Genomic DNA, 12,056 nt, shown 5'->3' with positions numbered 1-12,056 from the left:
TAAAATGATGCGCAATGACGTCGGGCAAGCGTCCCGATGTCAACGCGCACTCGTGCGATATTTTGGTCGCCGGGCATGCGCCAGAGACGGCAGCTCACCTGCCGCCAATTAAAAAGCCTATTGAGGCCATTAAAAAGGTAATTGAAAGAAATTTTTTGCTGCCCTTGCATTTTTTAGGAAATCTCATCCATGGATGGGATGAGGTTTCCAACAGTAAATAAAAATAAAATCAAAACTTTTAAATTTCATTTATAACATGTCCCTGCTCATGTGAAAGAGTAACATGAGGGGACATGTTTTATAACATTTTAGAAATCTTTATTTTTTGTTTTGAAAAATGCTCATCTCCCTGAGGCAGCTCTGTGCCTCAGGGAGCTTTTCCAGCACATACCCGCATGCAGGCGTGAAGTTTGCACTCACCCTCCTCTGCACTACCTTCCCGCATCCCCACCCCCCCGACCCCACACAAGCAGCGTTGAGTGCTGCTGCTTACGTTTCATGCTATGCAGGCCTTAAGTGGCCTGCCAGCGTGAAATCGTAGTGCGGCCCCAATCACAGGCGATGGTTGGCTTCCTGGCCACCCCCGCCGAGCCCGCCCAACAAGGGAAAAATCCTCCCCATGAAATTTTTTAAAAATTCATTCATGGGATGTGGGCTTCGCTGGCTGGGCCAGCAGTTATTGTACATCCCTAGTTACCCTTGAGAAGGTGGTGAGCTGCATTGGATAAAGATTTGGAGGAAGGTGTAGTATGGAGGTCTGGCACATAAAGGATTAATGTGGGACTGAGTACAGTACCACCCACAAAGTGACGTAAGAAGACGCATGACCCAGACCTAGGGTCAGTGTGGTGTTGAGCAGAGATGTGTAAAGGCCTAGACATGGAGATACCTCCTTGTCTGTACCCTTTATTGTATATATGTACATAGTTACATGTAGTTAATAAAGAAATGCTGTTAAGTTACTGAAGACTACAAATACTTCTTTAAGAGACTCAACATAGGGCAGCAGATGCATTGGAACACCATCACCTGCAAGTTCCCCTCTAAGCCACTCACCATCCTGACTTGGAAATATATCGCTGTTCCTTCACTGTTGCTGGGTCAAAATCCTGGAACTCCCTCTCTAATAGCACTGTGGGTGCATCTACACTAAATGGACCGCAACGGTTCAAGAAGGTGGCTCACCATCACCTTCTCAATGGCAATTAGGGATGGGCAATAAATGCTGGCCTAGCCAACGATGCCCATGCCCCGTGAATGAATTAAAAAAACATGCACGAATAATCATTGACATAATCTTTTCCCTCATGTTTAGTTTTTTGGCTAAAATTATCATATAGCTCTATGTTTCAATGGACTTGAATTTTGTTATATATGCACTGTCAGAACTTATTCTTGATAACACGCTGAAGTCAGCATTGCAATTTTCCTTTCAGAACTTACTTAAGTCTTAAGTCTGGGATAATTGAGTGAGAACTAGTTCTGACCAATCGTGTATTCAGGAGATGCTGTTCAGTGGTTCTGAAGTCTGTAAATGCTGTATAATTATGAAATCCTGTAGTACCCTGCACACTTATTACAAAGTCAGGATTGCTGACTTAAAATACATTGTTTAAATGCAGCCATTCTTCTTCAGAACCTAAAAGGTCAATTAGCTCCTTAGGGAATAAGCATAGCTCATCCTCTGATTAATACATTTCAGAACAGTACTGTGGGAAACTAATAAGAATACATTGCAGCTGGCTTTTTCTAATCCTATTAACCAAACTCACTGTTTTTTTTTCATTTATCATGACAGCCTCTCTACAAGCATCCTCAGTAGGTAGCTTGTGGGAATAAGTGGCACTTTATTGTGAAATTTTCTCCCATTGTACTGAACACCAAAGAGCATAAAATCTGTACACAGATGGGGCTTATTAAACATGGCATGTTTTAAAGAGCCAGGAAATTTAACATTTTAGGAGCATTTTGTGTGACTTCATGCTGTTTTATAAATAAATCGAGCTCTTCTTTTCAAATAGCTTTGTTAACCTGACCTTGTCTAACATTAATATGGTCAATTCACCATATAATAACTAGACAAGTTTCACCTTATTTAGTCCTTTAGTGAGTGCCTCATAATACAGACAAGTAGTTTATTTGACTTTTAGTTGTTTTGACGAATGCTTTGGGGGTACTTTTGACTTTGTGTGATGGTGTAAAATGAGCAATGTCACGCTTGTCGTACACCTGTCCAAATTTTCATTTCCATTGAAGTCAAGCGTATTTCAGGTATGCTGACCAAAATTATAATTGAGGAAATCCTCAAGGAGGTGGTTCCCTTTCCCAATATCAGCAGGAGTGTCCTCAGGGCAACAGTGGTCCAGGCCTGAACAAAGATAGTAGACAGAGTTATTGCCACCAGGATCACCCTCTGCAATCTTGGAAGTTCCCCAAGAACAAAGCTCAAGTACACTTTTTCATTTCTCAGCAGCACTTCATAACACTCCTTCCCCGCTAACAATTCCCTCCCCTCCTTCACGTTCTTCAATTTTCTACCACAACCTTTTTCTTATCAACTAATTTCCTATCACAAATAAGTAGATGGAAACATAAAATTACAAAGGGATTTTGGATGCAGTGAATGGGAAAAACTGTGACAAATGGATTTCAATGTAGGCAAATGCAGGGTCATCCAATATGGACCTAAAAAGTATAGAATATTGCTTTCTAAATGATGAAAAGCTGGAAGTTCAAAGACACTTGAGGGTCTAGGTACATAGATCATTAAAATCTCATGAACAAAACAGGAATAATCAAAAATGCTAATAGAATGCTGACCTGTATATCTGGAGGATTAAAATACAAGGAGTTGAAGTTATGCCACAGATATACAAAGCCCCAGTTAGACCATACCTGGAGCAGTGAGAGCAATTCTGGACACAACACCTTAGGAAGGATATATTGAACTTGGAGATAGAGCAGCCAGCAGTGCAGCATCAATTTACCAGAATAATACTGGTCTCTAAGGGCTAAATTATGAGGAGAGATTGCACAAATTAGATTTGTAATCCCTGAATTTGGAAGCAGTGCTTTGATCTAAGTTTTCAAGGTATTCAGAGGAACACATAGGGTGTAGAGAGGGAAACTATTTCTGCTGTTGGGGGACCTAGGATGAGGGGACATAGTCCAAAAATTAGAACTAGACTTTTAGAAGTGAAATTAGGAGACACTTCTATGCATAGAGTGGTAGAAGTTTGGAATCCTCTTCTGCAAACTTCAATTGATGCTAGATCATGTTCATTTTAACTCTGAGATTGATAGATTTTTGTGAACCAAACGTATTAAGGGACATAGGACGAAGGTGTTTACATCGATTTAGATCTCAGGTCAGCCTTGATCTCATTGAATGGTGAAGCAAACTCGAGGGGTTAAATGGCCAGTTCCTGCTCCTATGGCCAGGATTTTACTTCTGGTGAGTGGGCTGGTCAGGAGCGGGCGTAGAGCCGATCACAACCTGCAATCGGCTCCGCACCACCATTTTATGTGGGTGGGCAAATTAAGGCCTGCCCAGCGTGAATTGGGGCTCCCGGGAACATAGGGTAGGGGTGGGCGGCAGCGGGAGACCAATGACCGCCGGGTCCAGTGGCGACCTGGCGGCCTATTCAAAAATGGCGCAGGCAGCATTCCAAAAGCTGCCGCTGATGTTGCACAGGAGGATGTCCAACAGTGCTCTTGGAGAGCAGTCCAGGCCGGAGGGCAGGTCGGCGGGGCAGTATGCCCCGAGATTTTCGGATGGGTGCCTCGCTGTCCTCCTCGGAGATGGCAGCACGGCGCGACATCATATTGCCAAGGGACGGGAGGAGCCCCCCCCACATGACAAAACGTGCCTGGGAGGAGGTGGCAGAAAGGGTCAGGTCCCACAATGTGGTGAGATGCACCTGGGTGCAATGCCGCAAGCGGTTTAATGACCTCTTGCGATTGGGGAGGGTGAGGACCGCGCTGGCATGAGTCACTTAGCACAGTGTTTAGGTAGGCCCCCCTGGCGCCCTCCCAACTCAACTTTGTTTTTGCATTCATTCATTCATGGGATGTGGCCTTTGCTGGGTGGACCAGCATTTATTGCCCATCCCTAGTTGCCCCTGAGAGGGTGGTGGTAAGCTGCCTTCTATATCCACTGCATGTGGTGCAGGATACCCACAATAGTGTTTGGGGGCAAGTTCCAAGATTTGGAACTAGGCGCAGGGGTGGAGCGCAGAAACATTTCAAAGTCAGGATGCTGACTGACTTGGAGGGGAACTGCCAGGTGGCGGTGTAGGCATCCACCTGCTGCCCTTGTCCTTCTGGGTGGTAGTGCTCATGGGTTTGGAAGGTCTTAGAGTGTGAGTGGCAAATGTGTTGGAGGTAGCATCTGGGCAAGAGGGTCAGCCCTGGTTGTTTGGAGTGAGTGTATAGCGGCTCTAGGGTCATGAATCGGCTGAGCCCTGCAATGTTTCCCTCAGGTGGGGGTGGCAAGGCTGCAATGGCAATCCAGGTACCAGGTGGACTAATCAATGTTTCTCTCTCCTTTCAGGAGAAGACTGCACACAATAATGCAGAGCAGCTGCGGACTGGCAGAGGGCAGTCCCACCTTCTCATCATCACCAGATACGAGCAGGAGGAACTGGAGCTGGAGAGGCACCATGCGCACTGGTCAGCTGGCCGCTGTGAGGTTGGGGTGCCACTGGGAGGTAAGAGTGCTGTGCACTGAGGTCACAATGTCTGTCAGTGCAAAAATCCCACTGTTGACTGTATATTGGATTTCAGCATCAACATGGGTTGCCCATTGATCCAAGTGCTAGGCATGCACATTAACAGTGTAACGACTTCTATTAAGCAAACATCCTTGTTCTTCCTTTCAGCCTCACCGGAGCACGCCCACACTCAGGAGGCAGAGGGACCGCCGCTGACCCCTGAGGGCCCAGAAGATATAAACGCACCAGCATCACACCCTCTCAGCCAGGCAGGCACCACTGCAAATACCAGCACCTCGGTGGGGATAAGATCGTCAGCTAGTGTCTCGGTGCACAGCGGTGAGGGTGCTTCACACTCGCTTGAGGTGCAGGTGGAGACAGAGCGTGCCTAGGGTGCTGGCAGTCGGAGGACTGCTGGGTACCAGGAACATGCTCAGTCGGTGGCTGATGATGTGCCTCTGGAGTCGTCCCTGAGGCAGCAGATGCTGGAAGTCCAGCAGGGTGTGTGGGAGGATCTGGTGGAGATACATGAGGGAATGCGTGCCATGGTCTCCGTGATGGAGGAGTCCATGCGGAGCTTGAGCAATGCAATGACCCTCATGGCCGAGTGCAATGCCTCCTGCATGGAGAGAGTGGCAATTCTCATGAAGAGCCTCCTCCAGGAGAACAATCAGGGCTTCTTGAGGATGCGCTCGGACCTGCAAGCCTTCATAGCGGCATTGACCTTAGGTGGTCAGTGTCAGTATGGGAGATGGATTGAGCACCCAGTATCCCAGCTAGGTGCCCGTCCATCAATGGTGAGCAGGGAGGTCCAAAGCGACCTCACGTTGGCGCATGAGCTACCTGTCGTCTCAGTGGTCTCCTCTCAGGGTGCTCCAGATAAGGGCAGCAGCTCCTCCTCCCCTTTGCCAGTGACCCTGGCATCTGATGAGGCTGCGGTGACTGGGGAGATGCCAGCCGTGCCACTGGCTGCTCCCTCCCAGCACAGGCTCCACTGGCCAGAGCATGCCTGCCAAGGTCATCAAGGCCAACAGGACAGCACAATGAGCAGGCTGTCTCCAATGCCGGTGCCAATGAGGGGGGAGCACCTAGACGTAGCACCCGCAAATGGAAAGGTAAATCACCTTAGGCACACCACAGGCTTATCACTGGTGGTTTTCTTTTGACCCCTGTTTCAGTTGTTTTTCAATAGGTGTGCTGTTCAACACCTTTTAATGGACTTTCATTTCTGTATGCAATTTGCCAATCATTAAATGTTTTGGTTCTCAACAAGCCTCTGGGTGCTTCATTACTTCTGCAGGTGAAGGGGAACACATGATGTTATGAGTGACTTGTTTATCATTAAGCTTCATTGACAAGGCACATAGTTAATGTTCCTAACCAGGCAAATGTTGCTCTCAGGTATCGAGTATGAAGCCTGCAGCCCTTGCATGTGTTGGAGGTCCATCTGTGATAGGCTAGCTGAAGGAGCATTGTATCAAAGCCTCCCGGGCGTCCTTGCCTCCCTGGAAGCTGCCCGGGTCAGCGTCTATCCCCTCAGCGTTCTCCTGAGCGTGCTCGTCCTCGGACTCACTACTGGACTCATCGTCTGCAGCCAGAGCATCTTCTTCCTCCACTGCATCCCCCCTTTCCAGTGACAAATTGTGGAGAGTGCAGCATGCAACCACTATCAGTGACACACGATCTGGGGGGTACTGGAGTGCGCCCCTGAACGGTCCAGGCACTGGAAGTGCATTTTGAGAAGACCGATAGTTCTCTCTGCCACCGCCCTTGTGGAGGCGTGTCTCCTATTGTACCACTGCTTGGCCTCTGTTCTTGGATGGCGGAGAGGCGTCATGAGCGACCTTCTGAGGGGATAGCCCTTGTCACCCAGCAGCCATCCATCCAGCTGGACCAGAGCACTGAAGAGCCACGGCACCTGGGAGTGTCTGAGGATGTAAGCGTCGTGGGAGCTGCCTAGGTACCTTGCACACACTATCTGCGCGTTCATGGAGTGGAATCCTTTCCTATTGATGAAGGCTCCCAGCTCACCAACTGGCACCTTGATAGCCACATATGTGCAATTGATTGCACTCTGGACGCGGAGGAACCCAGCAATCACTGCAAAGCCTCTGGCTTGCTCTGCCTAGCTGGCCTCGTCCGAGCAGTAGTGAATGAAAGTCAATGCATGCTTGAACAGAGCGGCTGTCACCATCTTGATGCAACTGTGGACAGCTGACTGGGAGACTCCACAAAGATCGCCCGCCGACCCCTGGAAAGAGCCGGAGGTATAGAAGTTGAGGCCAACTATGACCTTCAGTGCCACTGGCATGGGGGTGTCCACCCATACAGTTGGAGCTGATCTCAGGCCCTATCGTCTGACAGATGGAGGTCACTGTATCCCTTAAGAGACGGAGCCTCCTTCGGCACTGCACCTCAGGCATATTGAGGTAGTTGCATCGCCGCCTGTAAACCCTGGCAGCAGGATAGTGGCGTCTACTGCAGCCCCTTCTTCCTTGCACTTCCTGTTCGCCCTGCGCCCCTTGTGCCTGCGCCTGTCCTCCCAAAGGTGGCTCCCCTGGAGGCTGAATATGGACTCCTGGCCTCCTCCCCCTTCTAGTTCTCACTCCCTCCTCAGAGTGGAGAGCACAATCCCCATTCCCAGGGTAAGGGAAAGTTGCCTGAGACCTGCAAGGCCCCAAGTTTTATGATTCCTCGAGAGTCCTGAACTGAAGCCTATTTTTCCTGTCAAAGCTGCTCTGAAGAGAATTGAAGTTGTCCTGTTCACACAAGCAAGTAGTAGTAAGTTTAAAAAGTAAAGTACTAACAAGTCACATTCATGAGCCCACTCACCCCTCTTATCCTGCCTGTGGGTGAGGTTTTTAAAAATGTGGTCTACCCGCCTGCCCATTGCGTCCGTGCGACGCACTGAAAATCGCACGGGCCGCTAGAAATTGCTGTTAATTACTGCCTCAAGGGCCTTAACCAGCCCATTAATTAATGCGGGCATGTCTCGGAACTCATAGCACCTGCCCTCTGAAATATCGCGATGGCACACCATGACGTTGGGACGCACGCCTGACGTCATCGCGCATCATCTTGTGTTGGGCCCGCCCCTGCACGCCGACGGCAAAATTCTGCCCTATATTTCTACAAGGGCACATTACAACACCACTTTATCTCAGTAGAAACACACTCAGCTCTTCTGTTCTTCTCATCACACCAGGGATTTTGTCTCTCATGGTTTCTGGTTAATGAGGTTGCTGGTCTGTCCCTTTCAGCTGCTGTAGCGAGTGCAACGTGTGGCAGTCCAGTGTTCCCCCCCCTCATAGTGTCAGACTGCCAGTGGACAGTGGAGATAATGCTAGGAGTCAACGTTCTATTGGCAATTAAGCTCTAGCCTGGAAGTCCCCTCCTACCACACTACTGACAAGAAACCAACTGATGAAAGATTCATATGTATCAGAATGTTACAAGAGAGGACTGCATATGGAGTTGGAAACTGAATTGCAAAATAAATTATGAAAAATTTTACCTTAAGCTTTAAAAAACTTGAAAAGTAAGAATTACAGCTTTAAACAAATTATTCCAGAACTTTCACCTACCTCACCTACATAACTGTATTTGCACTTGAGAATCATTCTGTAAAGCCTTGTCCGATTTTCATCCTCAAACGGCATAGTTCCACTAAGCAAAATATAGGAGATCACACCTAAAGCCCACATATCTACGGCATTGGTGTAAGGTTTTCTTAACAGGATTTCAGGCGCAATGTACTCTGGTGTGCCACAAGTGGTCCTCATGGACCAGTCTCCACCTTTATTTCCGGAATTGGCGAGTCCAAAATCAGTGACCAGGATCTTGGAGTCTGATCCTGGGTGATAGTAAAGAAGGTTTTCTGGTTTCAAATCTCTGTGCGTAATCCCCAAGGTATGTAAATATTTGACCCCATCTAAAACCATCTGCAGTACCCTAGTAGCATCTCTCTCTGTAAATGATCCTTTGGCAATGACACGGTCAAAAAGTTCTCCACCAGTGGCCAGTTCCATCACCATGTAGATACGATCATGTGTCTCAAAGACCTCGATCAGCTGGATGATATTATGGTGGCTCACTCTCCTAAGCACATTAAGTTCAGACTCGCACACCTCCTTTCCTTCTTTAGCCTTGGTTTCAATCATTTTGATGGCAAAGGGCTGTTTGGTGGCTCTGTGTTCAACTCTCACCACCCTGCTGAAGCTTCCTCTTCCAATAAGAGCCTTGATGTCATACCTGATGAAGATGAACAGTACAGATTTGTCAAAATTGATCACCAATATAGATAGAACGCCTTTAAAATGCAATGGTTCCAGAATTTCGAGTGGCAAGATACTGTTGAGGTTAAACTTTAATGCAAACATCACAGCTGAGCCATGTTTATAGTATTAGACCACAACATGTAATAGTTAAGACGACAGAAACAAGGTCAAGGGTGCATGTTTTGGATGGTTTCTGTTAGGAAATCTGTTTGTGTAATTATGAATGTAACTATTTTAATCCATAAACTTAATCCATACTGACTACATTTACCTATCTAATCAGTGTCCATAGTACTGAAAGAACAGTAGATAAGTCATTAAGGGAAGCATCTCAAATGTCAACTGGAGAGTGCTTGTTAACCTACAATATACACTGCAGCTCATTTTGCATTACTAAGAAAATATGGAAAATAATTTAGAGCTATGTGTATAAATAGCAGCATAGAGGCAAACAAGATTTTTTTATTTTCCAAGATATACTCACTGTCAGCATTACTGGGAGTGCCAGATCACAGATTTACTTCTGTAAAGTTTGAGGTGTTTTCTGTCTCAACATAGATGATAATTTTAATTGCTCATTGGCTGATCAACTGTAAACATAACCCTGAAGTGCTATGTATCTGTCTAGCTCAGATATTCAATAAATGAACCTGCTATGAAACTTTGATCTGGTTCCAATATTAAACACCGGGTATGTCATCTTGGAGCCAACCTGGCCATAATAGACTCTACTCACTTCTTGCTTGTCCAAATGATAGTTGGACAACTAACAAAAATGACTCTGAATCCTCACTAGATAAATTGCAGATGCCAGGAATTCATCTCCAATAGCACAATTCACCAAAAAAAAATGAATGAATTGCTATTATCATCTTAACCCTTTTCTTCTGAGGGACTGCCTATGAAGGGGAATTGAGGATGACATGCTTCCACTCTGGTTTTATGGGTTCTGAAATGGCTGATAAGGCCAATGAGAAATCTGTAGACTCTGCCACATGTCAGGCAGGTGGTGCTTGAAGGGTCGGGTATTCTGCTTTAGGGATGTACTCCAAGAAGAATATTTTTTTAAAAAGGTGTGAAACTTTTCAATGTTGATGTTCAGAGAGTGCATGTACAAGGAACACAAAGTTTGAATGCAAGTACAGGAAGCAATCAGGAAGGCAAATGCCATGTTGGCCTTGATCGCAAGGGGATTCAAGTACAGGAATAACTATGTCTTGCTACAATTATATGGGGCACATCTGGAATACTGTGAGCCATTTTGGTCTCTATATATAAGGAAAGATATACTTGCTTTGGAGGCGCACAGCGAAGGTTCACTAAATTACTCCCTGGGATGAGGATGTTGTCCTATTATGAGAGGCTGAGTAAATTGGGCCTATATTCTCTGGAGTTTAGAAGAATGAGAGGTGACCTCATTGAAACATACAGGATTCTGAAGAGGCTTAATAGGTTAGGTGCTGAGATATTGTTTCTGCTGGTCGGGGAATCCAAAAAACAGAGGCACAGTTTCAGGATAAGGGACAAATCATTTAGGACTGAGATGAGGAGAAATTACTTCACTCAAAGGGTTGTGAATTTTTGTAGTTCAGTATCCCAGAGGGCTCCATTATCAAATACATTTAAAGTTGGGACAGACAGATTTTTGACCTCTCAAGGAATCAAGATATGGGGAGCGGGCAGGAAAGTGGAGTTGAAGTCCAAGATCAGCCATGAACATATTGAATGGTGGAGCAGACTCGACAGATTATATGATCTACTCCTGCTCCTATATTTTGTGTTCTTGTGGGTAGATGAGTTGTTTGAAGGCTTGTTTGCTCTCTCTGATGCTTTGACTTCACCTCTGCATGTTCCCAACAAAGTCTCTAAATGTGTTCGGTGCCTTCCCGAATAACCCTTCTTCATTTTGGTTGGTCATGAGCCAAGGGCTCCCATGAGTCGGTGAGGATGTTTGATCTCTTCAGGAATGCTTTGAGGACATCCCTGAAATGTTTCCTCTGTCCTCCTAATTGGCTCATGCCACGACTGAGTTTCGAGTAGAGCAGTTGCTTCAGGAGTTTGGTGTCAAGCATGTCCCACCCCATTGGAGCTGGTTTTTAAGTGACTAGCACCTCGTTGCTAGGCATGTTGGCTTGGGAGAGGGCACTGCTATAGTACCATCTTTTATGCTACTGGATTTGAAGGATCTTGCAAAGGCATTGCTTGTGTTTACATGTTTACAATTTAGCATTTCAAACCTAGTTTCCCTTCTGATACATCAAAGCACCCAGATCAGCTGTCTGTAATTCAATTAAAACCCACACACAAACCTGCACACAGAAACTAATCCAAACCCCACTATTAACCTACCTTTACAATAAATTACAATAATATTATGAAAATTATATTTTCATGATGTGTCTTAAAGGAAAAAAGTGAGGTGGAGTGGTAGAGAAGATTAGGAAGGAAATTGCAGTCCTCGGGGCTCATGGCAGCTGAAAGCACCTCTGCCAATGTACTCAGCAGACTGAATATTCAGGCAAAGATCTCAGTTTACTGATGTCAACTTTGTTGCAAACAAATAATTTCTAATATCTAGATGGTGTCGTACAAGCTGCACATTCATATATGAAGGCAAGCTGCCTTCAGAATATCCCTTGGCCTCTTGCATTGTTTTTTGATGTGAGCATAGATGGGTTAATGCTACAACTCCTGACCACTTTGCTAGTGATATCTTACAGATTGAGCCCTGCATCATTTTGAGGGGTGAATTTATGGAGGTACCTGCTCTGCCTGTCTCCTCTTCCCTTCATTTCTTTCGGACTTAATGTTTTTCTTGGGACATTGGCTTTTGATGCCGGCATTGTTTTTCTCAGATTGAAATGATTGAAATCCTCTTTCTCCTTCTCAGAAACCACCATTGATTCATAACTTTAAAAGGTATGCATGAGATGGAATTTGGATCTGGGCACATTCATATGTGAAAATATGAATGGAGAAATTATAAAATTAAATTCATTATTCAAAACATATTTCTGAAGTCTGGTCATTTGAGTTATAATTTCTGCTCAAATGTGTTCAGCTTTGT

General features: G+C 45.9%; 2 protein-coding genes across 2 annotated transcripts in view; both read right to left on the bottom strand.

Annotated features, from left to right (window-relative positions):
* The window catches only part of LOC144679844 (copine-3-like), a 750,377-nt gene that overhangs the window by 574,360 nt on the left and 163,961 nt on the right, over positions 1–12,056 (bottom strand). The gene's annotated exons all lie outside the window — the stretch shown is intronic.
* LOC144679353 (serine/threonine-protein kinase H1-like) overlaps positions 1–12,056 on the bottom strand; it is a 76,523-nt gene that overhangs the window by 61,905 nt on the left and 2,562 nt on the right. The window contains exon 2 of the mRNA XM_078539724.1: positions 8,297–8,963. Coding sequence (XP_078395850.1) covers positions 8,297–8,963 — 667 coding nt within the window. The remainder of the gene's footprint in view (positions 1–8,296; positions 8,964–12,056) is intronic.

This window comes from Cetorhinus maximus, chromosome 4 (genome assembly GCF_964194155.1).
Source record: "Cetorhinus maximus chromosome 4, sCetMax3.hap1.1, whole genome shotgun sequence".
Classification (NCBI taxonomy): Eukaryota; Metazoa; Chordata; class Chondrichthyes; order Lamniformes; family Cetorhinidae; genus Cetorhinus; species Cetorhinus maximus.
This window is presented reverse-complemented; position numbering and strand designations above follow the sequence as displayed.